This window comes from Podarcis filfolensis (genome assembly GCF_964270895.1).
Source record: "Podarcis filfolensis genome assembly, chromosome: 3".
Taxonomy (NCBI): Eukaryota; Metazoa; Chordata; class Lepidosauria; order Squamata; family Lacertidae; genus Podarcis; species Podarcis filfolensis.
Window position 1 is genome coordinate 29,718,076 of NC_139606.1, and position 27,235 is coordinate 29,745,310.

General features: G+C 40.9%; 1 protein-coding gene across 2 annotated transcripts in view; it reads right to left on the minus strand.

Annotated features, from left to right (window-relative positions):
* Positions 1–6,755: 6,755 nt before the first annotated feature.
* The window catches only part of MBOAT2 (membrane bound glycerophospholipid O-acyltransferase 2), a 67,574-nt gene continuing 47,094 nt past the window's right edge, over positions 6,756–27,235 (minus strand). For both annotated transcript variants that reach the window (XM_083607302.1, XM_083607303.1), the window contains exons 8-13: positions 18,183–18,375; positions 15,836–15,939; positions 13,946–14,010; positions 13,462–13,594; positions 11,516–11,667; positions 6,756–10,578 (exon numbers count right to left, since the gene is read on the minus strand). In XM_083607302.1, the coding sequence (XP_083463428.1) occupies positions 10,320–10,578; positions 11,516–11,667; positions 13,462–13,594; positions 13,946–14,010; positions 15,836–15,939; positions 18,183–18,375 (906 nt within the window). In that variant the 3' untranslated portion in view covers positions 6,756–10,319. The remainder of the gene's footprint in view (positions 10,579–11,515; positions 11,668–13,461; positions 13,595–13,945; positions 14,011–15,835; positions 15,940–18,182; positions 18,376–27,235) is intronic.

Consider the following 27,235-nt stretch of genomic DNA (forward strand, 5'->3'; position numbering starts at 1 on the left):
GAAAGGCGGGATATCAAATCCAAACTCTTCTTCTTCTTCTTCTTCTTGTAGTGTTTACCCAAGGGCCACAGAATCCTCATCCTTCGTTTAAGCTAAGCAAAGTAAACTACAAACAGAGTCTGACACAGCTCTGCTGGAACCACACAGAATTAGCATCTGGTTCGTTTTCCACTGAAAATCCAGGAGGTCCTCATACTGTATTCCTTGGCCCAATGAACTCCCTCCAGATATCACGCTGCTTCCGTGTACATAATTTGTGAAGGCAAAAGCACTGGCTTCAGAGAATAATCATGCCAGCTATTAAAACTTTCTGCCATTTGCTCTAATCCTAATACGAAAAAGCCAAGTAGGCCAGTTGCTACTCTCCAAGCATTTTCAGTCCCAAATTACTGGGAGAACTGCTAGGTTTCTATGACAACTGAGAAGCAAGCACTACAGTCTCATTTTGTAACATGTGACCTTGTTCTTAGTTTCTTGTTTTGTAGTTCTGTTTGACAAACCTCGAGGAAGATGTGTTGGGACTTAGGGAGGAAGACTGTAGCTCCGTAGTGGGTAACCTGCTTTGCAGGCACAAAGCTCCAGGTTCAATCCCTGGCTGCTGCCTGTCAGTATCAATCAGTTAGATGGGCTAGTGGTGTGACTTAATATAAGACAGCTTCTTTTGCAGTGAAATTTCTGGAGTGCCGTGTTTTGTGAAAACGCTGCATTGTTTCAAATTTTCCTTTCCCACCTTTCATTAGAGGTTCAGGGCTATGGTTAGCCTCTTGTTTGTTTAACACAGACAGACTGGATTTTATCAGTGCTTTAAAACACTAACTTGGTTTTTCAGAACAAGTGTTTTTGCAGACTGCAGTCTTACTTTGTCAGGAATGGAACTAAAGAGCAGGAAACGGATGAAGGTTCCAGTTTGAATGTTAAAAGAAATCGCTCATATATCTAAAAGGTATACACTTTTTCTTTCTTTTATCAGGTTTAGTGGCAAGAGAGGAATCCATAACAAAAATCCCAGGGTGATGGCTCCCAACACTTTCATAACACTTTAAGTACCTTGGGAAATAGAATAGCACCTAAAACAGTAGGTAAAGGTAAAGGGACCCCTGACCATTAGGTCCAGTCGTGACCGACTCTGGGGTTGCGGCGCTCATCTCGCTTTACTGGCCAAGAGAGCCGGCATTTGTCCGCAGACAGCTTCCGGGTCATGTGGCCAGCATGACTAAGCCGCTTCTGGCGAACCAGAGCAGTGCACAGAAACGCCGTTTACCTTCCCGCCGGAGCGGTACCTATTTATCTACTTGCACTTTGACGTGCTTTCAAACTGCTAGGTTGGCAGGAGCAGGGACCGAGCAACGGGAGTTCACCCCGTCGTGGGGATTCGAACCGCTGACCTTCTGATTGGCAAGCTCTGGGCTCTGTGGTTTAACCCACAGCGCCACCCGCATCCCACCTAAAACAATACCTCTCCCAATATCAGCCACATTGGGCCAGTATTGGGTGCAGGAGCGGAGGAAGGGGAGCCGGTGGGGGCGGCCCACCCTGGGTGTCATTACGGAGGGGTGTGACACTTGGCGCGCCGCCTGCCTGCGACTCCCAAGCCTACTCCAAGCCGTCGGGGGAAGGGGCAGAGCTGCACCACCTTGCTGCCGCCCTTCACCCCTTCATTTTGACAGCTTGAAGAGGCTTGGGGCAGGTGACGCGCCATTGCGCCCCCCCCCCCCCGGTCCCGGGCTGCTTCCTGGGGGCGGGAACCTCCCCCAAGTTGTCGAAAGGAAGAGGGAAGGGAGGAAGGCTGCTGGCAAAGCGGTGCGGCTTCCTCCCTGCCCCTGGCCAGGAAGCAGCACATGGACAGCTCGCTCCACCCCCTTGGGTGCTTGCCCCACCCCTGGGTCGCTCGCCCCACCCCATGGCCCCGCCCCCGGGTGCCAGAGCAGCTAGCTCCACCTCTGATTGGGTGCTGTCTGGTTTCCACTCACCCATGAAAGTGAGTTGGATTCTCCTCAGGGTGGGGAAGGGTCTGGAGAATCCCCAGAAAACCACATGGCAGGCAGAGGGGAATCATTCCTCCAGGCAAACAGAAATGCTTGTTTTAATGTAACAACTGGAAGTGTGTGATGCTGAAATTCCTCCCAAAGTACTTACATGGTGTGTGTTTTTAATTGTATTGTTTTGCAGCTTTGTTGTCTGCTGGTGTCTTTGACCCTTATCCCCACATCTCACCATTTCCAAAGTAATTTTCCATTTCAATGATTCTTCTTAAGAGGTTGCTTCTGCCCACTGCTCCTGTCCTGCATTCTGATAAGGTCAACAGTGCCCCCTAGTGCAACTCCAATCAAACAACTTCTCTGGAAGTCTGCAACAGACACAGGTAGCCTGTCATTTAATCCCATTTCTTTCGATTCTGGATCAGAACTGGCTCGAGTTTTGGACATGCAAGTGCAGAGTTGTTAGCCTCTTAAAAAATAAAATTTCAGACCACTAGTATCAGAAATGAAGTCTCTCTCACCACTGAGTAAAATTTTGGTAAGAGTCTGGCTTTTTGTGGTCTCAAAGTCCCATTACATGCAACCAGCTGGATTTGGAGACAGTGTTTCCTCAAAACATATTGGGAACCAAATCTACTGTGCATCTGTATATGTGCTACAGAAAGCAATGTTTCCAAATGCATGGAAAAAAGGATAATCTGGATGAAAGAGCTGCCAGACTCATATGCTACCAGTTTTCATAACATTGTTTCCCCTATTTGCAGATAAGGGAGTAACATAACTTCACTTGCATTTATAAAAAGTAATGTCTGAACAGGCTCCAGATAGGCCAGATTCTATTAAATCTCCAGATGTCATTTATAAAGTCACATTGCTCATGGTATGTTTCAAAACACACTGCACACTGTTCAGTAAGTGAATTGTAGGTCTGCTGTAGAAGTTGGGGTTGTTTGTGTCTTTTTGCAGTGACTCCTCTCATCAAGTGAAGGGATAAAACAGTTGTTTTTAAATGCATCGCATTGTGTAAGTTAAACAGCACCAAACAGATGGAGAAAAACAATTCCAGGCCTCTCTTTTTTTTAAACTACTGTTTAATCAGATTTGAAAGACACAAATTAGAAAAACATTTATAGGCAAGTTAAAAACACCTTTTAAAACATAGCAGTCTGCTACTTGTACGTAGCATCTCTTGAGACAAAACTAGAAATAAGTAATTATTAAAATATCACATCACAGTGTAAACTAACACAGTGGTATTTTAAATTACCATACACCAAGACCTAATTTTATGGATCTGTTGAAAAATAACAATTTTTAAAAAATATATTTATATATATATATTGGAATAATAAAAATGAAACTCATGGGCAATGCCTTTATATTTTGAATCGGGGAAGGCAAATTGAGGAAATACTGCAACTATCCACTTTTGAAGCATATTCTCATCTCAAAAAGCAGATTATCTGAGGAGGGAGGGAGCATAACTATCTCTGCATTGAGCTAAGAATAGACCCCTTCAATATGTGGCCAGGTAAGAAATAGCTAAATTTCATATTTATATTCCTATATTGAATAATTTTATATTATTTTAATTATCATGAATTGGGGTGCTAGTTTCTTTTCAATACACATATAGAAATTTCTCTCTGAGCTAGCATCCGCTTGAGGTCTGTTTCAAGAATAACTCTCTACACACTACTGTATTTGCATGACATTTTTGCCACTGTAAGACACATCCAAAGACTTCAAAGAGAGTCAAAATCAATGAACATTGAAAACAAAGGTATGAAATGAGACCGTCATTAAACATTAAGAACCTGACAAAATACATTCAAGGCAACGACGACAACAAAAAGTGTAGGCAAATGCTCCTTTTATAAAACCTTTTTCTGGTCTAAGTGCCGATATGCACAGCTAAACGATGTTCTGAGTCATCTACCGGTGGAGGCAGCACATCTCGCATGTTAAGTGGGAATACAAGAGCCCAAATGAGCCCGACGTGTCTTGTAGCAACAGCGAACCAGATGATGAAGCCAAAGAGGCTCACCTGAGTAAATGCCAAAAGTAACAGCAGTTTTTTTTCCCCAGACGGGCAGGACAATGGGGCTGAATAAAAGGGTAGAAAGCTTCCAGTATTTTCAAGTGGGTCCAGGATCGAAGTCACATACTAGGGTTAAAGTATCAGCGAGTGGTACGGAAAGTTGCACAAGGGGAAATGTGCTTGCGCAACAGTACTTTCCCATCCCTTCCATTCCACCACAGCCCCCTCTAAAAAGCCACTTCTGTGAAGAGGAGCTTTCAGACAAGGCCTGAGATCTAGCAAGAGGAGAGGGGTTGCCTAAAATTGGGAGGCAGCTGGCACAAAATTCACCACCCCACTGCAACTTCACATCCCAGCCCAGGCCCTTCCAGAGGGTCCCCTGATCCCCCAGAGAGGATTCTCGGGATTCTGTGGGAAGATGGGGGCAAGAAAGTCCCACTGCACCATGAGAAATTTGCTCAGGCAAAGATTGGATGCAGCCCACTGTTTCAGGGTTTTAAAAAACAGCCACTCGTCCGAAAGCAACCAACTTCTTACTTTGCAAAAGGATTCCAATACTCTATTGTTGCTCACACAGCAGGTTGCCCAGATATAGTAGACATCAGTGGCTGAATGAATATTTGCAGTGAACGTCATCCAAAATAAAAACAAAAGAGCAAGAAACCGCAAATATTAAATCTGAAGTGTGTGTGTTTGCTTAATGCCAGGCTTCAAAATGTGAGCCTTAAGACCACACATAGTTTTCTATAATCTTAGCAGGAACGAGAGCAAAAACCTACCAGAACCAATGGGAAATGGCTCAACTTTTAAGACAACGGCTTAGAAACCTCTGAGGCCAGTAATCTAACTAAGGATGGTACTATGCAGCTACTGCTCTTGCCAAGGTGGGACAACAGTCTACTACCATCCCAATATTGTTAGCTCCAGCTCACAAAAGCCAAAGTCCACTTCAATGTCACACAGCCTGACAATATCCAAGAGATGAGAGCTTCAGCCATACAACATAGGCGGTCCTGGCACCTGCTATGCATGGGTAGCCCTACGGACTTCAATGGCACTTATGCATGAGTAATTAGGACAGGACTCCAGGAAAGTAGCCACGTTAGCAAAAACAAAGTGTTTGGTGGCACCTTAAAAGATGAGGCCAGGTCCAGGCACCCCATGCAGAAAAGCACTGATCTGCATGTCCTGTAGGGGGTGGGGTTCAGATTTCCCCCATGGCACTTCGGCTCTTTGTGCCGAACTGAATGAGGAACCATACCTCACTGATTTGCATTTGGAAAACTCCAGGGTTAATCCCATTAAAAGGATCTTGCAAAGGACATGTGGAGGATCTCTACCCAACCCCCTGCAAGTTGCTATTAGTCACAGTAGATGATACTAAGATTGATGGTCAAATAGTATTGATACAAGGCAGCCTACTAGGTTCCTATGCTTTTTCAGGTGTCCCCAACTTTTAAGATTGTGTTTTTGGGGAGGGTACAAGGCCCAACAGTAGGAAGAGAGAGCATGTGGCTCTTTGGATCCTAGCCTAACCATTTTATTATTAAAGGAACTGATTGGGTGATTGGATTCTGGTCTTTTGACAAATCATTTCTTTAAACAGCAACGTTCAAATGCTAAGTTTCTCAAAACAATGTACTACAAAATGCATCATCAAAAGCAAAATATCCTTTGCAAAAGTGACAGTTACCCCTTAAACAACTTACAAGTGTCAAATTTCAATTGGATGCGAAGGCTTTTAAGATACCCTACTTTTAAAGCTAAAACTCTGCTGAATATGGAGCCCGTTGTGTCAGTATATGTTTAAGAGTCACAGGTAGCTGTTAGGACAAGTCAGGTTCATGTTAAATTGCAAGCAGTCAGAATTGACTTCAGAATGCAAATTTGTAAATGCACTTTATATAAAAAGGCGGCAGGCGATAATAGTAAGTTATGTTTAGCCAATGGAGACATGTATAAATTAGGTTCAGATGAATCCTAACTTAATTTATGGAGTGGCAATTAGAAGTTAAAGGCTGATTTGGAATACTAAGATTTTGTAGTGATTTCCTCTGGCTGAAATCACTATTTGAAAATATCAACTCACTTAGAATTAGACAAATGGTGGTGTTGTTTTTTTCTAATTCCTGGTTCCAATCCAGTGGGAGTAAAGAGTGTTTCTCACCGAAACGAATGCAACAAAGTAAGCCACAAGTCCTGATTAACTTTAATCTCATTACTTTGATTGAGAATAATGCTATAATCCTTTACTGCCTACGTGGGAATAATCCATTAAACTCAACCGACTTACTTTTGAGTAGATACGTATCGGTTAGTTTGCACTGTTAGTTTGAACCAACTGCGGCTATAATGAAGCCTAATTCATGCGCAGCTAAGCATGTATTTTGTTTACAGTTGGAAGAACTAGAGAGTCATACAATTAATTGCTTATCTTGAGCTCAATTTTCAATCTAGTATAGGACTAGATATAACGAAGCAGAGAATCAGTTGTGTATTCACTGTGCAACTCAATGCATGTTGGAGTCCCACTGCAGAACTTTATATTCATGTTTGCAAATGTATGATGTCAAAAATATATTATTTGCAAGTGTCAATCAATGTAGATACTATGCAACTATAATATTCATGCAATAATCCAAATAGCATCACAGTATTATGTTAATAGGCAGTAGAGAAGACAACTGGATTTTAAGGAATTAATCCTTTCCACTTCCGTCTATCCTCAGTGCAACTTTTGGCTTGGTGTGGGTGGAATACATTCCACACTTCCTTCTCAGGTCCTTGGAGTCAGAGTTGGTTTGGAAAAGCAGGCGTAGCCTTGCTTTGTTTCAGTGATGGACAGATAAGTAAGATATGGATAAAAAAACCTTTGATCCTGCACCCGTTCACTATTCTAGTTCCAACCGAGGCCACTGCTATTGCTATGGGTGGGGTCAGGCCACCTACTTTATTTATGCTTTTTATAAAATCCCACCCAAGTAGCTCAAAGTGGCATACATGGCTCTCCCCCTCTCCATATTATCATCATCACAACAACCCTCTGAGGTAGGTTAGGTTAGTCTAAGAGAGGGTGACTGGCCCAAGATCGCTGAATGAACTTCATGGCTAAGTGGGAATTTAAACCCTTTTCTCTCAGGTCCTAGTCAAACACCCTAACCACTACACCACTGGCATCTCAATGTATATGTGTTTGTGGGAAAGTTAGGTTAACCCCCAACCTTTAAACTAGACTCACCTTTAGCTTAATGTATAGAAACAGGAGTCAGAATGGACCAAGCAAGATGGACTAAGCAGGTTCCCAGTGAATACTGGGAGGGAAGAATGGGCTGCCATTTTGGACACATCTGGTGAATACGCTTGCCCCCAACACAAACTCTGAGGTTAGCCAGGGTGAGGTGGGGGTCAACTCCTACTGCTGTTAAGAATACATCCCTTTATTTTCCCCCATTTAAGTAAAGAGCTACCATTTGTTGGAAAAAAATAAAGCATTCCACTTGAGTCAGCAGTGTGGTGCAGCGGCAAAAAAGGCTAATGCTATTCTAGGTGGTACCAGCAGAAATACAGTGTCCAGATCAAGGGAAGTAATAGTACCACTCAATTCTGCCTTGGTCAGACCACACCTGTGTCCAGTTCTGGGTGCCACAATTTAAGAAGGATAATGACAAACTGGAATTTGTGCATAGGAGGGTAACCAAGATGATCACGGGTCTGGAAACCAAGTCTTATGAAGAACGGTTGAGGGAGTTGGGCATATGTTGAGCCTGGATAAGAGGAGATTGAGGGGAGATATCAAATATTTAGAGATGTCACATGGAAGATGGAGCAAGCCTGATTTCTCCTACTCTGGAGGCTAGGACCTGAACCAATGGCTTCAAGTTAAAAGAAAGGAGATTCCGACTAAACATCAGGAATAATTTTCCGACAGCAGGAGTTGTTTGACAGTGGAACAGACTCCCACCAGAGGTGGTGGACTCTCCTTCCCTGGAGGTTTTTAAGCAGAGGTTGGATGGCCACACGTCATGTATGATCCACTTGAGATCCCTGCATTGCAGTGGGTTGGACTGGATGACCTTTGGAGTCCCCTTCAACTCGACAATTCTATGATTCTATGGACAATGTTGGGGATGGGGGAACCATTTCCAGCTTCCTGTTACTAGATTACCCTACCTCCCCTGACAGAGATCCTGTGGTATGTGAACACACTCAGAAACACAAAAAGCCACCTCTCTTGTGTTGAACTCCCATCAGCAATATATGGAACTCTTCCCTTGCAACTTCTCCCTATGCATTTCTTTAGTATAATAATAATAGAATAATGCTGTGTGTTAGCACAATTTCCAAAGATATTACAAGTTTATTTATTCTAACGCTAATATTCATTTCCATGACACAAGTCAGTGTGAAAGCCCTGATCTTCAAATACATATTCCATTCTGCGTTTCCGTTCTAACAATGAGATCAACAACATGCGTTAGTTTGCAGTTTCCTTAGACAGAATGCAACTGTCTCTAACTATCCCAGGATATCAAGGAGGCAGACCATGGAAAGAAGTGGAACACTCTAAACAAGAAATATATCCTATTTCTTACTCATGATTCTAACATGAATCTGTGCGGATTACGATGCTTTGAGATTTCTACATGTGGAAAATGCATTTGTTTTCTACATCCCTAACAGCAAAGAGCTAATTTTACCTTTATCTGCTCACTTAAAATATTCAATCAGCTGCTATATACTGTATTAGGGGAGGGATGAGGAAATTGGGAGTCCAACAACATCTAGAGGACCGCATATATCATCTGTCCCAGCCAGCATAGCAAATGGCTGATGGGAGTTGTAGTCCGACAAGATCTGAAGGGCCACAGGTTCCTATTACTGAGATACAATATTATTGGAAATAAAATTGTTTTAGAAACAATTCAGTCCTGATTTTCATTACTTTTGCTGTGGCACTTCCTTTACATTTTAAATGTTAAAATGGTTCCCGTTTACTAAAGACGAAGAAAATGGTATGCAAAGAAGAAAAATAAAAATTATAGCCCTTTAGTACTTCACTTCTTTAGCAGTTGTTAATGTTCACCAGAAAGTGATTAATATTTATCAACTCCTTTGATATAGTTTCAAAATAAAATTGTTAGAGAACAGAACAGTTGGGAATATTTTATCAAAAAGTACAGTATGACCCTCCATGAATGAAATCCTGGTTTAGGGATTTCCTAAATCACAGGTTCTCCAGTGTTACAGGATATATAATGTCAAAGATGAGCTAGACAATACCTATTTAACAATTTCACTCTTTGTTTAATATAAACTGAATTATAACCATAATATAATCTGGCTATACTTATATCATAAGCACTTTCTCACACTATTTTTTTAATTATTTTTTTACATCTCTGACAAAAATTTCCAAGTGACTTTATCTTAAGGTCACTCTTATTTTTACATGACAAAAAAGGATGAGTTTTACTGGAAAGTTGTGGCTTTAACAGAAACTCTGTGAGTGTCTTATTATGGCTGCCATTTTGTATCTAGTTGCAAAACTCATATATACTGATAGAGCAAAAAAGAAAAGAACCCATAAAACTAGAGCATTTCACCCTGAAAAGGGTGAATTTTGATTTTAAAAAAGAAATTTGCCAAGAGTTCTTATAATGAGTGTTGATCAAATGAACCACTTCTGCATTGGCAATTGTTTGCAGTCCTGAACTGCATGAATTTGATATACTAAGAAAACCCTCCAAATACTGAGATGCTTATTGCAATTCCTTCTTATCAGACGGTATAATTGACTTCCTACTTCCATTTCTCTGTTTCCCTCCCAAAAAAACCCCATATTTGAACTATGCTTCCCACATATTATGAAAATACCACTTAGAAACATTATTTCAGTAGATAGAGGGTTTTAAGGCAAGGCATTTGCTTGTTAAAGATATTTTCCTTCTGTTACTCTGAATTGACACAATGACCCACCATCCCCGTAAGTGCCTTGAGATGCACAACATACATTCAGCAAAGGGGCACACCTATGACCCAATGGACATATGCTGCAAGTCCTGAGTGCCCATTGAAATAATGGTAATATTTTCACATAAGGCGTGATCCACAGGAACATGGCACGGGAGAGGTTAATTTGCTTGGTTTCCATTCTTACTAGTGTATTCAATATTCCCTAGGGATATATAGCATTCTTTCCTTACTAACCCATCTTTTCCAGACAAATACAACAACCCCTTTTAAAAGGTGCTATAAACGGGTTTCGAAATATAAAATATATCCATCATAGCATCTCCTAATCATTGCTTCAGTGTTGTATTTCTGCAGGTGATTTCTCTTTTCTGATTGAAACTATTTGCCGTGGAGTAACTGTTATGTCCCATGACGCCTTTTTCTTCTTCATCCTCTCTTCCTCCTCCTCCTCCTCCTGGTTGACCCTGCTTTTTGGACCAAGAGGGCTGGATGCTTTCTTGCTCTTTATTTCCTTTTTGAGTTCTTTTCAACGGAGATATCAACAGTACTAAAATGCAGGCTATGTGGAGGCAGAAGTAACAGGAACTAAGCAAATAAAAATAAAAATAGGGGAGGAAACCATATTAAGTCAAATTGAACTCGGGAGTGTTTTGTGACAAAGCTATAAACACTGACCTACTTGTCAGAAGGCCTGCTATACTAAGCACCAAGACCTCAAGCAGCATAGAAGGATCAAGGCATCTGTTCCTTCTAGGGGAATGCAACCCCATCCAGAACTGGCAGCCCCCCATCTTCCTGGACTTGAGAACCTCCCACACTCAGAACCTCCATCGATTCATTACACTTCCCCAATGTTCTGTCCTACATAGCTGTCCAAAAGCTTGGGGAACAAGACGGACCCTTGGGAAACCCTGCAAGTAAGGCGGCGGGCAATATCCCTCCATTGCTACTCTCCAAAGTCAGCCTCTGAGGCAGCAGCGAAATCACTGTGGACACAGTGTCCCCCATCTCTCAGCCCCCCAGAGCCACTGCAGGAAGGTACCATGGTCAACAGTATTGAAAGCTTCTGAGAGCTGGAGGGCAACAAACAAGACTGCAGTTCCCTTGTCCCTCTCCCAACAAAGCTCACTGGTACAGGGTGACCAAGGCTGTTTGAGTGCCATACCCAGGTCTGAAATCCAACTGGAATGGGTCCAGATAATAGGCTTCTTCCAAGCATGTGATGGTACCTGGATGACCATCACCTTCTTAAGAAACTTGTCAAAAAAAAGTGGATGATGGCCACTGGGTGCTTCTTGTTCAACACACCTGGGTTCAGATTTTCTACTTTTAACTGCATAACCTTCCTTCGCCCACCTGCCCAATCCCTCCACCAAGCATCAAATTTCACATGAAATTCTCTGCAAATGGAGTTGAAGACTAGATTACTACTTGTTCAGCTTTTGGGGGCAGGGGGAGAGAACCCCTGAATAATTCCACTTGCTGTTTAAATCTTTTTTAAAAACACAAAGTGTCAACTCACCTGTAAAACAGGTACGATGGTTTTACGGAGAGAAGTACAAATGGGACCACCGTGTAACTTATTGCTACTTGAGTCATCATCCATGTCATGATATCATAACATAATTTAATGGCTGGGGAGTCAATAAAGTAGTGCCTAATGTTCTTTCTAATCTAAACCAAAAAAAGAGGGGAAATAATTAGTAGGAGAACCAGGATCGTCATCACAGAATAGGTAGTCATCAGAAGTTACAAGAAACTACATCTAGATGCAGCCAAAATACAGAAAGCCTACAGTGTTGATCTTGATTACCTATTGATCCAATAAGTGTTTTCATAACATTGAAAGTTGTAGTGTGGCCCCTGCTAGGCGGTATTTTTTTTAATTAAAATATATATACAGTGGTACCTTGGTTTACAACCATAATCCGTTCTGGAGGTCTGGTTGTAAACCAAAACAGGTTGTAACCCAAGGCGCGCTTTCGCCAATGGGGCCTCCCCAAAAAAATGGGTTGTAATCCAAAAAAAATATGGGTTGTAATAATAAAAAAAGGGACATGAACTTCTGGGTTTGCATCTGTATTAAAATGACATTACATTGACTTTGTCGTCTTCCCATTTTCTAATATTATTGTTTATGTTCTAGTAAAATCCTTTGATTTTTATTAAGATTGAATCATATAGGATGTGATGAATGGCCGTGAAGTGATCTTCAAATCGAGAATCTTCTAGGTTTTCTGCTCTAGCGCCAATAGCAGGGTGGGACGGCGGTGCTCCAGTCAACCAGCATCGCTGCCGCATGCCAAGATGGAGAGGGCGAAAGCAGAGGGCGGGGCCATGCAAAATGCACCAGTGGAGCCAATCCAGCGCTGCTGCAGACATGTTTCACAGCACTGACCTCACCCCTCCTCCCCTCTATCCCAGTATGCAGTAAGTGACATGGGTGACCAGACATCAGGTGAGTGCCACCGCTCCACCCCTAGCTGGCTGTAATAAATTTCCAGATCAGTTCTTGGCCTCTATCTGGAATAGGTAAAAACAGTGCATTTGTCTGCTTGTTACTGTCTCTTGCTGGGAACAGGCATTCAAATTTATTCACCTGCCACCTCCTCAGTTTCCCATCTTCCTGCACTATGCTTCCAGCTTTACACGAGCATCTCTGGCTTTGACTCTGGATGTTTTTAATTTACGGAAGAGCTGTTCTTATTAAGTGACCCACTGTGATTGCTTATGACTTGGCAACCCTCTGGTAGTTTTATTGCCAGTTTCCCAAAGCTCCTATTCCCTAATAGGACTAATTATATCCCCCAAACCAATCCTGACAAGACTGCCCACTTAGAGTTACACTGGATGTTATTTTAAATGTGTTCTCTTCATGGAGAAGCAGTAGCTCGGGATCACAGTTTGTGGGTGGGGAGAAAGGGTTAAATGTCCCCTTCCTGTCTGCCAGGGTTCCAATCCTGATTACTACCATTTGCCATCAGAGGGGTTGACAAGATGTTGAATGCATTAAATGCATCAATGTCATGTGCAGTTGCTGATAAAGACATACATTCTAGCCGATCTTTGTCAAATAAATTGTTCCAAACATTACTCCCAGGGACTGTTCTATCATTAAACAAGGTGAGGCAACCATTTGGCAACCACCAAAGAGGCTCAAGGTCATCCTGAATTAGTCATTCATTGATGCTTTTCCTCTACAATGATGGAAACAGTGTAATAATTTCCATGTTCTGCCACTTCAAGTTTGAAGAAGCACCACACAATTATTCACTTACATTACTCAGACACTGGTGCTTTGGTTGGTTAATTCAGTAAAAAATATGGAAGTGGACTACAAAATGCCTTTTTTTAAAAAAGCAGATATTTTCCTCCCTCCTACAAATTTAAGGTTTTGAATGTAAACGTTAAGAGCCGCATTGAATCCGCACAATTCTTTGGCAAGAGCAGAGAGGCAGCGGTACTTACAGTTCGTGCTGCCATTGTCATTAGTACTCCTGTTAAGAATGTTAAATAATATCCTGGATATACCCCATGCCAAATGGCTGACAAGATAAAGGTTTGTATTGTTGGACTGAAGGAGGCCCGTTCATAACATACTCTAAAAATCCAAGGAAAAATACATTTATTAAGAACAGGAGGAAGTGAAGCTCAGCAAAAAAGAAAAAAAAAAGCCTAGCAGAAATAACTTAATGTATTTATCATTGGCAGTTTCAAACTTAGAAGGGACTCTGCTCACGGAGTCCCAGCCCCCAATGAACACACAAATCATCTGATAAAATGACCGCTTATCTTAGGAGACAAGGTTTTAGTCAAAGGCCACCCATTTTCTCCTGCATTCGCCAAGGCCAGTAAACAATGTGTCTGGTGCTTTTGGCATCTTAGGAATGGCATAACATGACTCTTTTTATGACAGGCTTGTAAGAAAAGAAAAATAGATAACAGATAGTACCTTTTCAGCCAAAGAGCTGTCTGGATATTCCAGTTATCAAGAAACATCTTGAAACTTGTTGAGAACTGTAAAATTAACACACCGTTATTGTATTTCTGTAAAGCAGAGGTAATCATTATGTCATTACTTAGTGTTTAAAAGAGATCATATTATTATGAAATAAGGTAAAGTAAAAAGGTAAAGAACCCCTGGACGGTTAAGTCCAGTCAAAGGCGATTATGGGGTTGCGGCACTCATCTTGCTTTCAGGCCGAGTGAGCCAGTGTTTCCGGGTCATGTGGTCATGTGGACAGCTTTCCGGGTCATGTGACCAGCATGACTAAACCGCTTCTGGTGCAACGGGACACTGTGGCGGAAACCAGAGTGCATGGAAACACCATTCACCTTCCTGCCGCAGCAGTACCTATTTATCTACTTGCACTGGCATGCTATCGAACTGCTAGGTTGCCAGGAGCTGGGACAGCACAACGGGAGCTCATCCAGTCGTGGGGATTCGAACTGCTGACCTTCTGATTGGCAAGCTCAAGAGGCTCAGTGGTGTAGACCACAGCACTACCCATGTCCCTTATGCAGTATGTATTGATATGTATTAGTTACAACCTTACTCGGCTACGAGTGATTGCAGAAGAAGAAGGAGGAGGAGGAGGAGGTGGTATGTATTGATGGGCAAATGAAAAAGGTTTCTTTCAGGGGAGGGGACAAAAGTGTAATCTACTTTGAGCCATCTTGGCTGCGTTTTGAAATGTTGTGGCTGATAATCACCTAGACATGCTACACCAATTGGCTCCACCATACGCAAACAGAGATGAAGAAGCTACACTGTCGAAGGTGGGCTCATTATACCAGGAGCATGTCATGACTCACAGTGGGGATGGATTGCCAAGTGTGCCCCTTCCCCTTCCCCTTCCACAACAAACACAGACACCCCTCTATAGCAAGTGCCACAGGATGTGGAAGGGTTTGTCTCAAGGTTTCTCTAAGTATATTTAGGCTATGCCTCTCTTATAGTGCCACTGGGCAAACAAGAGTTTAAAAGAGTTTTGCAAGTGTTGCCCGTCTCTCTCTCTCTCTCTCTCTCTCTCTCACACACACACACACACACACACACACACACAAAATTTAGGCATGATCAGCAGTGGATATTCCTTATGTCACTCTTGCCTCAGGCTAGAAACTGCTGAATACTGCAACAACTGTTATCCTCCAAGAGCTTAACTCAAGAAAGTGGCTTGGGGTCCTGCCATTTGAGAAGGAGCCAAACAAGTACAGCTGGCCCCCCCAAAATTAAAAAAATTCTCTTCTTTCAGCCCTGACCCTCTACAACGAAGTTCTGTTCAAGAAACAGAATTCTGAAATTGCAGTAATGAGGATTCTAAACTGAAAACCTGGAAACGTTGGCCGGGGCTGAATTGTTCACTATACACAGGCACCTAAAAAGTGGCAGAAGTTCCATCACTTGTTTCCTTCTCTTTGATGTGCTCCATTCAAAGCAATGGACCGGCACCATCTACTACGTAGAATGGGAAGACTTCCTCTACATAAGCAATGCACCTTTTCTTCACATGGGAAGAAAGGAGGCGATTCAGCTTCTTCTCTTTTCATAAAGGGAGAATGCAAGTCCTCATTTCCAGTAGAGGAAATGGAACATAAGGAGACAGCGGGAACAAGATGGCTAGTAACCCAACAGGAGCAATGTGACAAAGCTGCTCATTTTAGCAACCTGAATGCTAGTCTCCATAATTGATTTTAATGCACCAGTGGCAACTGGAATTCTTCCATTCCCGTCTCACGTTATATGTATCTCATTACTAAAGTTATACCAGAAAAGGCCCAATACAAATTCAACTTTCAACATTTTCCATTAACATTTTCAGAAGATCCATATACCAACCTCTATATGAAGAATTCTTAGATTTGAAATTGAATCCCAGTGCGAGAGTCCATTTTTATCATATCCTCTAAATCCAAACCCAGCTGCATTATTAATTGCATCTGCTGCAAAGAAAGAAGGGAATAATTTGCAAGAAGCTTAAAAATCATATAAAATGAGATTTACATTTTGGCTTCTTTCGCGTTTTAAGTTTGGAATGTCTACTTAGAAGCTTTCGTAACACCGGTCACAATTTTCAATGAAAAGCCAAGTCTGGTTTTGGCTGGTTTGACCAGACAGATGACGCAAGACATCTAAAACACTTTTCAACGTTGCAATAAAAGAAGTTTCAGTCAAATGAGAAGGGAAAAGGTAATAAAGAATTTTCTCTGCCAGTCTGAAGCCTGAGAAGACTGCATTACTGCTCTCATTTCATGCACACGCCTAACTAATAAAGTATGGACTTCTTGGTATAATGTGGGCTTTGGTGATAATTTAATGTTATAAGTGTATTGTGCTTTTGTAGTCACACAAAAATCTTAATCATATACTTCAGATGCAACGGAAATGAGAGAAAACCTTACTTATTTCTTTTTGCTTAATAGCCAAACAAAAATGAACTATTCCTCAATACAAACACCTAAACGAAAGAAAAATGTGTCACTTGACATCTTCTGCCACCATAAATATGGTATACTTTCTACAACTGTAGTGACAACAGCTCCCATAACAATACTATTTGCCATCAATCACAGCTATAAAACTTTGTAATGCTTCTGACCCCTACTGGCTCTCTTGTCGTAATATACAGCACTATCAAAAGCAAGTAAGTCTCCCTTTTCCTCCCTCATTAACATAAATAAAACTTTTCCTTCAGAATTATATATTGCTATATTCTAAATGACTAAATGCAAAGTTAACATAAAACTTGCCTTGCTGGCTTATATGAAGGTACAGTGGTACCTCGGGTTACATACGCTTCAGATTACATACGCTTCAGGTTACAGACTCCGCTAACCCAGAAATAGTACCTCGGGTTAAGAACTTTGCTTCAGGATGAGAACAGAAATCGTGCTCCGGCAGCAGCAGGAGGCCCCATTAGCTAAAGTGGTGTCTCAGGTTAAGAACAGTTTCAGGTTAAGAACGGACCTCCGGAATGAATTAAGTACTTATCCCGAGGTACCACTGTACAGCTAATCTGGGGGGGGGGGGGATGTTGCTGTTTTGAAATCAACTGCTTTTAATTACTGCTTTCAACACACACAGAGAGATGCACACACCTGTCTTTAAAAGAGCTGTATAAAGATAATGACCATTTATTGTGAAATGCAGGTACCAAAATAAGTAAATTATTCTAATGATGAAAAAGGCTTGGGTGAAGTAAAACACAATACAGAGGCTCGTGGCACCTTAAAGACTTAACACATTTATTATGGCCTAAGCTTTTATGGACTAGAGAGCAGAGTACACTTCATCAGATGCATAAAGTGGCTTTTTTTAGCTGGCAGGATTACACCCACGTGGATGTAGAAGGGAAGCTACTGCGAACAGTGGGGGTAAGCGGTAATGAAATGCAAAAAGCACAGTCTGTGACGCTTGCATTTAAAGCTTAAATGCAGGCGCAGGTGCACACATACACACAAAGCCTAGGGATCATTCACAACGAACTGCACTTGGCAAAAGCAATCCTAAAACGAATGGGTTAAATAATTTAACTTCTGGAGCAGAAGAGGAAACCGCTGTCTCTATTTCAGCACAAATGAACAGAATCATTGGTTCTCAAAACACAGCCTCATAATATATGTTACAATAAATAAAGAGAATCAAAGCAATCACACTCCTCTCTCCCTTTAAAATAATGTTTCATACATCACCCCCCAACTTTATAGCTGACATGCAACATTTTAAAGCTGCAATCCAGTTGAAATAAATTGCTAATGGCTAGCAAATCATTTCATTTATTGCTTCTTATGAAAGCCCAGTTTTATATATGAATGCCTTTTTTTTTTACTTTTCTAAACCTGTTTCAGATTTATTTCAATCTAAGCACTACAGAAATATCTGAAGAAGTGGGTATCTGAAGAAGTGTGCATGGACACGAAAGCTCATACCAAGAACTAACTTAGTTGGTCTTTAAGGTGCTACTGGAAGGAAAAAAATTTTTTTGTTTTGACTATGGCAGACCAACACGGCTACCTATCTGTTACAGAAATATTGTTAAATAAGGTCCTCCTACTGCCTTGCAAAAGAATCCATAGTTCTTTCACTATCCACAGGAGGGCAGTGTCTCAAACATATTCTGCAAACTATGCAACATGACACAGCTTGGCGCAAGAATATTCTTTTTTTAAAAAAAAGGTCTACTTACCCAACGTCCACGCAAAGTAGTATTTAGGTCTGGCAGCCATAAGAGACAGGTACAAGTAGATAACCCTTGTAGGCAGCGAAGCTGTTGCTTGGAAATGTTCATCGATGTTGTACTCTACAGGCAAAGTTTTGCTAACAGTCATATGAAACAACAAGGATAGTCCGCACACTATGAGTTTCTGCGCCACAGCTGTCTGAAACATGCAAGATGTAAAACTTTGTGAGCATCTTTCAAAAACGAAACTTGCAAGCGATGCCATCTTACAGTATAGAAGGTGACTTATCTTTTTCTTTTTGGCAGGGGGAAGGGTCGACAAAACTCTTACAGTATTGTCTTTGCTTGCCCGAAAGAATAAAAACAAACATTAGAGTCTAAACATGGCCTGACTTATTTCCTAGTAGAAACTGGGATCCCTTTAAACTATGAAATGGGGTTTAAAAAGGGGGGGGTTCTAACACCCCTTGGGAGAACACTTCCAACAGGTAGCGAGCACTTCCTTGTTAGAGATGCTATCAACCAGCTGTGGACTGAACCATATACATAGTAAGGTTGCTTTTCATCTAAATGCTCCAGACTATAGGAGCCAACTCCTGGGGGCCGAGGTTCCTTTGCCTGCCCCAATAAAATATTTGAGGGCGATGCCCCTCCAGTTGCCATTCAAATGGTGTGTGCGTGCCCAGGACCAAACCTGGGATCTCCTGCTCATAAAAGCACCCACTTGACCACTGAGCTACATCCCTTCCCCATATTTCTGATATTTTACTCTGGATTGCATGTGTTGTTATTGTTTGCTGTTTCCATTTTGCAAGCTGCTCTAGTTACCTTCTGCACAGAAGAAGTAAAGGTAAAGGTAAATGTAAAGGAAAAGGACCCCTGACTGTTAAGTCCAGTCGCAAATGACTCTGGGGTTTCGGCGCTCTTCTCGCTTTACTGGCCAAGGAGCCGACGTTTGTCCGCAGACAGTTTTTCCGGGTCATGTGGCCAGCATAACTAAGCCGCTTCTGGCGAAACCAGAGCAGCACACGGAAACGCTGTTTACCTTCCCGCCGGAGCGGTACCTATTTATCTACTTGCACTTTGACATGCTTTCGAGCTGCTAGGTTGGCAGGAGCTGGGACTGAACAACGGGAGCTCGCCCCATTGCGGGGATTCGAACTGCCGACCTTCTGATTGGCAAGCCCTAGGCTCAGTGGTTTAGACCACAGCACACCCACGTCCGCACAGAAGAAGAGCAGGATATAAATATCCAGAAACAAGCAAATCAGAACAGTTGTATCGCTACAACTAAAGAAGCAGGTTTTCTATATTTGTTCCTGCTCTTTCATCATGGTAGGACAGAGTTGGCAGAGGGAGCATTCATGTGTTAGGCAGATGCTGTCTTGTCCAAGCAGGATGATGCCTCAGGGCACGAACTGGACAAAATTGGACTAGATTGCCCACATGTACATACCATCCCCATGAAACAGATTCAGTTCTTTCTCGCAAGCTGGTTTTCAAGTGTCAGGGTATCTTAAAATATAGTGCCAATATTTTTGAAAAGTTCTCTCGCTACCAAGGCATATACAAATGTGTCTGGGTTTTTTTGTTAATACATGGTAAATAGGTAAATAAATATCTGAAGGGGATCCAAGTTTATGAGACTAATACCTTCTCACACAATCAAGCCGGGGGGGGCGTTAAGAGGAAAATTCAGCACGCAATAACAATTGTATACTAAACAGTCGAGCGGCATGTAATCTTAGAAGATTAGTATATTAGGAATTAAGTAAAAAGAGAGAAAGGGGTAACCAAAACTTGCTATTCAATGCCATCTAATCTGATCTCCTACCAAGACTTGAAAAGTGAAAATTACACCGTTCTAAGAATAAAACCTGCTGTGAACAGGTTTGTAGAGGCATGCTACTGAAGTGCAAGAGTCATTTTAAAAGAAGTAGAGCTTCTAAAGCATTAGTGCTATGTATAAAAATGCAGAGTTGTGCTGGTAAAAGAGGGGTATGTACTTGCAATGACTTCCTGTTAGTTAATGTGCACTGCAACTGTACATTATGTGTACTGAGAAGTAAGCCCTGCTGAGTTCAATTGGACTGACTCTCAGGCAACTGGCTGAAGACATGTGGCAACAGAGGGGGGCCTCAAAACAGCATCCCCCTCCCCACCAGAGAAAAAGGGGCGAGGGCAGATCTACCTCAGTAACAAAGGGAGGAGAGAGAAAAAGATGGACATTGGGATTTGCTGGCCCAGAGGATCCTGCTGCTTGAAGTGATCGCCCCACCTTGCCTCACTAGTAGGCCAGCCCTGCTCTCAGATAAGTGAGTACAGTGGTACCTCGGGTTACATACGTTTCAGGTTACATACGCTTCAGGTTACAGACTCTGCTAACCCAGAAATAGTGCTTCAGGTTAAGAACTTTGCTTCAGGATGAGAACAGAAATCGTGCTCCAGTGGCGCAGCAGCAGCAGCAGGAGGCCCCATTAGCTAAAGTGGTGCTTCAGGTTAAGAACAGTTTCAGGTTAAGTACGGACCTCCGGAACGAATTAAGTACTTAACCCAAGGTACCACTTTCAAATATTGCAGCTTTCAAATTGCATGAATTTTGTTATTTATGGAGTTACCAAACATCTGTTTCTCAAGGTTCTTTTCTCTGATCAGGTATAAAGTTTTAATTCTGGGAGGTTAAGGAGTTTTCAGCAATCCACAGTTAATTTATCAAGTGGCTTTCATTTGAAAACCAGGAAAGAGAAAAGAAATTTTAAATATTACAATCCACTAAGTAAAAGAAGAATAATGTAATAAAACAAAAGTAGCAGAGAGATGAGGGGAAAGGTCAGAAATTTACATGATGATAAATTGTTAAATTAGTGCACATGAGTTGTAAGGAGGTACTTTCATCTCCAAAGCTGAATGAACAAAGTTTGTTTTTATAATTATAATTCATAGCATTCCTGCTGTATGTTAGCTTTATCATCGCAACATTCTCCCACATTTTCCTATGATTTTTGGAGCATCTTTATTTTTCCATTGCTGAGCTAAACAGGGTTGCTACTTGCTACCAATTGGAGATCAGCATTAATAACTTCAGATCAGAGCTAGAAGAATTGTTTTTGGATTTCTGTCATTTCCTGTATTATATGCAAAACGCAATAAAGGGTTTTATGCAGTTTCAGAAAATGTGCGCAGAATCTGCTTTAGCTTTTACATCTCCAGTAGTAGTAGTAGTATTTGCCTGTGTATTTTACTCTCAGCCCATAAGTAGGCGATAACATTGAAGTGTTGCCTTAAATAAAATTCATTTCAGATTAACATTCAATAATGTTATTGGGGTGTTTTTTTAAACACCCAACCCCATACTACTTCTGACACTGTAGTGTTGGATTTCATTCCATTCCATTCCCATTTTCTCTTATATAGTGCTTGCATCTGGGAGAGAATTAAGCAGTTTTAAAAATTGCTTTCTTTTATATCAGTTTGGGCGCGCAACCCCAGAGTCGGTCACGACTGGCCCGTACGGGCAGGGGTATCTTTACCTTATATCAGTTTGTAATAAGAACTTCTCAAAAAGGGTGCAGAACAGGATTGAGTGGGGGAGAGGAGGGAAGTCCTACTACATTCCCATTGTGTATAACTCACTTAGCACTATGTTGAATTCTGTCTATAGATTTTTCCAGACAGAGAGATCAACAGTCTATTTTGTTAGTTTGCTACATTCATTTTTAATAACGAGGGTACCTTCTGGAGTTAACTTGGAGTTAACGTCTGCAAACAAGGCAAAAGTGCAATCATGTTTATTCTTTGGTTTAAACCATAGTTGTTTCTTATGAAATTCCTGTTCAATCTTTCATAGTGTATTATCATTATCTTCAAACCACTTCAGAATCTATCACCGTTCTGAAGCTTGATTGTATCTTATTTTATTGGGTACCCCGAGTCTTCCATTGTTTATCCTGTGATATAGATTTTCATTAGATGCTCTACTAGGTTTATTTGGAGCTCATGAATTTCATGATCCTTTTCTGTATTTCAATGAGTTTAGAGCTTTCTATTTTCAAGGATAGTGTTATGAATAAGAACAGTATTTTAGGGATGAAGACAATGGATACAGAAGCCGTTTTTCCCAAGTCATGATAAATGAAGTTTTTCCAAATTGTTTTCAATCTGTGTTATCCCAATCCCAAAATCTTTATGCATGTTATGAGCCTGTAAATAAATATCCCTAACTTCCTCCTTCAGGGAAAGCAAGGAAGGGCCTACAGCAAAATATTACACTGCTGTAATGGATCTAAGAAGTAAACAACAGTGACAAGAATTAACTTGGCCAGGAAACCATCCAAAAGAAAATTCAGTCACTCAAGTCACAAGACTTGTGCTCCCTCCAAAATGTCAATCCATTATGACTTTTAATTTTCATATCTGACACTTTAAGGTCATGTGAAATACAAGAGTCTAACTATCAGAATTTTATATCTATTTGAAACAGAATTTACACACACGTGTGTGTGTATGGGAGAGAGAGAGAGAGAGAGAGAGAGAGAGAGAGAGAGAGAGATTATACTTTAGATCTTAAGATCTGAAAGATGTTTAGCCATCTTTAGAAAGATGTTTAGATCCAAAAGGAGACCTCAAATAAGTCAATATATTTTGGTACGTACAGAAATCCTTAATGCTGTTTTCTCAGAATAGCCGGTCTTAACTAATCATAACAATCTGAGCTATTACTATTTATCAAAACTAGAAAATAACTGCCAAATCTATCAACAGATTTTTAAAGTACATATAGAAAAATTCCTAGAACTGGAATCATACACTTGCTGATGAAAGTAAACTTAGGTACAATGCCTCAGAGAGCTAAATTATTACTTAGATTTGTCCTCGTTTCTTTAACAGCACTTGTTCCTTAATTCATGGGTTACACAATTTTGAGCTCATATGAAATCATCCGAAAATTGGAGTAGGTTTTTATTCAATACGGCTTTTTGTTCATTTAACCCATTTTAGAGTGAGGGCCAACTCTCTGACATAATTATCATTTTTCACAAATATATTTTTTATCTTAAAGTCAAGCCTTAAAATGAGAAACTTTTTTGTACGTTTCAAAATTTGCATTAGTGATATTCAAAAGTGCTTTTAAGAGAAGATGTTTTTAACTCATCAGTTTGTTTGCGTTTTCTATAGGCAATAAAAAATGTTCTAAAAGAGATTTCATTGGGTGAGCAAAGTGACACTCCTTTGCAAATGAAATATGAATTATCAATGTTTTCAAAATACATGGGTGGTTCATTCAGTATCTTTTAGAGTGGAAACTTTCTAAAATAGACTTAATATTTTTTTTATATATATATACCGAAATAAGCTTCTATGAAAGTTTAGAAAGAGTAAAACTAGGTGCACCGACATTAATATATGTAAACATCCATAACTAAATACACAATAAAGCAATCCCATTAAAATTACTATATCCTAGAAATATTTATCTGATTGTTCATTGTTGTTTTAGATTTATTTAATTGTTGCATGTCATATGCCCTAATGTAAACAAAGATGTATCTCAACGCAACCATGTTAAACAGTTTAAAGAGGAAAAGGAATAAAAACTATGTTACGGGTAGGTGGGGCACTATATACTCAGTATCAGGACCAGACCAAAACATTTTAGCACCTGAGGCAGACCCCAAAATAGTGTCCCCCTCTCCCCGCCATACAAGAAGGGGTGAGTGAAGATCTACATCAGGAACAAGGGAGAAATAAAGATCAACATCAGGATCTTCAGCCCCTGTGGATCCTGCCGCCTGAGGCACTCGCCTCCCCTTGCCTCATGAGTGGGCTGGCCCTGCTCACTAGGAACAACTAATCAAAACAGCTCTTTCCTGGCTATCCATCAATTATATTCATTACAAGAATGTCTGATGATTCTGCAATGTCCTGCAAATGGGTAATTATTGCATATGTATAAGACTATTTGTTTTCTGCCTTATTGTATGTTACATGAGTTTGCACTGGGCCATTTTGTGTGTTAAGTTTTTGTGATTGTCAAAGATCCATTCCAGTTACATATTCTTCACGTTTGAACATGAGCAACTGACCTTCCTTCGTTTACTGTTTTTATCTATAAGATGCTGGTCTCTCTTTTTTGTTAAGTCAAAATACTTAATTGTGTCGGTGTGGTGAAGAAGCACAGAGTGCTGGGATTGGATATTGGTTTCGTTTCGGCTACTTGCTCGGCTTATCAGGGGCCCATTGGGCAACTCACCATTTCAGCCTCCATTACAAAGCTGATGATGCTGATGATGAATACTCAAGTTCTTCACACAATGTCATTTCAGTAAGAGTATAATGACCCTGAAAGCAATACTAGCTTTATTGCTTATATTTTCCATTGTGTTACTGTTTCACTGACTGTTTAATTTGTTTAAACTTTGCTGTAAGCCACCCTAAAACTTGTTATAGGGTGTCCTATAAATGCTCAGAAGAAAGATATGATAGCAATCATCTCAGGGCTGATGATGGGCAGTTAGCAATGATCCACGACTGCCCAATTAGCAATGATTCATGACAGGGCCTTCTCACTGGCAAGTTCCCTGCTTGTGGAATGCCTTCCTTGGTAAGACACCATTATTCTCTCTCATTAATGCCCAGGAGAAATTTTTAAAAAACCCTCTTATTTACCCAGTCATATGACGACTGAAAAATACTGTTCCCAGGAACCTTGAAATCATTAGTTGTGAGGGTATTTGGCTGTTTTAAAATGCTTTTAGATGTTCTTAATTTTCTAAATAGATATAGATAATAGAGATACAGATTCGTCCAGCATCTTCCCATGAGGCTGGGTGGAGTTCAGAAGCTTTGGCTACCATTTTGGTTTAGCCACAGATTGCTGTGGAACTGCTCTTAACAATGGATAGCTTAAACAAACCTGTTTCAGAAAATAGGGTCTAAAGTTGACTTGTTTGAAACTTGCATGATTAACTAGCGTTTGTCAAGTTTGGATAGCATAACTAATTGTGATTAACTAAAAGCAGAAGCACACAAAACTAGGAAGGGCTAGACATGTTCACATCTAGCTAATCCACAGCTTAGCGTGATGTCAAAAGGCAGCCAATGGCTCGCCAAAGGGCACTCCATTAATTCATGACTGAGATTTAAAGCTGTGATTTCCTGACTCATAACTCACAACCATGGCCTGAAGGGACAGGATACAACAACCCTGCCGAAGCTAATCAGGTTTGGATCTGGTCGGTTTCTAGATGGAAAACATGTATACTGCCTTCCACAGAGTATGTATTCATGAAATATATCCATGGGCTATACATGAAATAAAATTTAAAAAATCCAATTATATTATACCATACCACTCTCCACTTTGCTACACGAACTCCACATAAATGGGCACCCACAAAATTATGAAACATTCTGAGCGCTGGAAAGCATTTTAGAAATTATTACTTTATGTGTTAACTCTGTATCTGATGCCTAAGATTCAATGTCCCACTGGGAAAGACAGCAACTAATCTCAGTGGATGTTTAAGAGGATCCTAGGTGGTTAAAACTTTATTTTAAGACACCTGTTTGGAGTGGAGCTCATTTTGATGCTTGCTTGGCAGCTTCACAAAATATAATTAGTTCAGCAAAGCTTGTGGCATTTGGGACTGCTGCACAAGGAGTTACGCACACACGGAGGCAATTAACAAGGGGTTAAATAGCTAAAAATATTACTAAGAAGCCATAAGCAAAGGGGATGTGTTCCACAAGAACATGGGAGTTTAAGGGTAGCTAATAGCTATAAGAAAAATAAACTTACGAAGATAGACATTAATTTCAGACAGTTGACACCAGTTTGAGCACCAACAAATGATAGCTTGTAAAAAGGCACAATAGGAGGGAGATATGAGGTAAATCACTTGAGAATGTTGACTATATTCAGTTAACATGCAATTAGCACAGTAGAAACTTACATTAAGCTCATATCATGCGCCTAACGAAGTTAGCAGAAGGAGAAGGGACTGTTGTTAATTTTATGCTACAGAAATAAAACTCAAATGAGAAAGGAAGCTTATTAGGTTAGGGGAAAGAGAGTTCTTTCATCTAGAGCTTCCCATTTGCTGATCCTCATTACCCAAGAAAGCTAAACTTAATCTAATGATGCATTGTTATTCTTAAAAATAAAAGAAAAAAATCAGTATGAAAATTCAGCCAAAATCCCCCACTTAGATAAGCATTTCAGCAAGATGGCAAACTGAAGTGCAACTCTTTTATGTAAGTAAGCAAGTTGAGCTAGCAACCTGATACAGCAAACGCAGCAGGGGGCAAAGAGTTGTACGATCCACGTTATTTCCCAAGAAGCACACAATACTCACTGGCGTTATAAAATGCAGCCAGATTTCTCTTTTAACGCCAGTTGGGAAGTGTAAAATATCAAGAGCAAACACAGGTTCCCTTAAAAGTAACGTCAGAAAGCTAGTGCAGCGTAAGTAACTAAAAATGTCAAGCATGTGAGCAATACAGCTAAAGATAACTTACCTGTGCTGTGTGATCGGCCGAGATTTTGAAGGTAGAGTTCTTTATAAAGCCTCAATTAAAGACCCTGCACTTGACCAACACTTGGGAGTTTTCTAGCAAGTTTATACAGTAAAAATGCAAAGGGCCATCTCTTTGTCAACCACATGGTTCTATGTTACGAACAGAGAAGATTTTCTCATTTCTAGGCCAGGGCGGTGGAGGAGGTTGGCAATGAGCTCCTGAAGTTCAGTAGTCCCTTAGCTACTATGAGTTGAGCCACCCAAGCTCACATTTAGCCCTGGTTCACAATGCTTGGCATCAGTCATTTCCTCTGCAACTTCTCCCATCACCAATATTTACACCAGCTTTGGGGATGGTAGTGGAGATGATAAAGCCAAAGACTGCATCTAAGCAGATATGAGGCCCGATTCAGCTAAACAATTGTGCTGGCAGGAGCCAGCGTGACAAATTCTGCTAGTGCAGCAAACGAAACGAACTCGCTAGACCTTAGAACCCAAAATAATACAGGGCGCTATTCAGCCAAGTTTTACTCAGAGTAGATT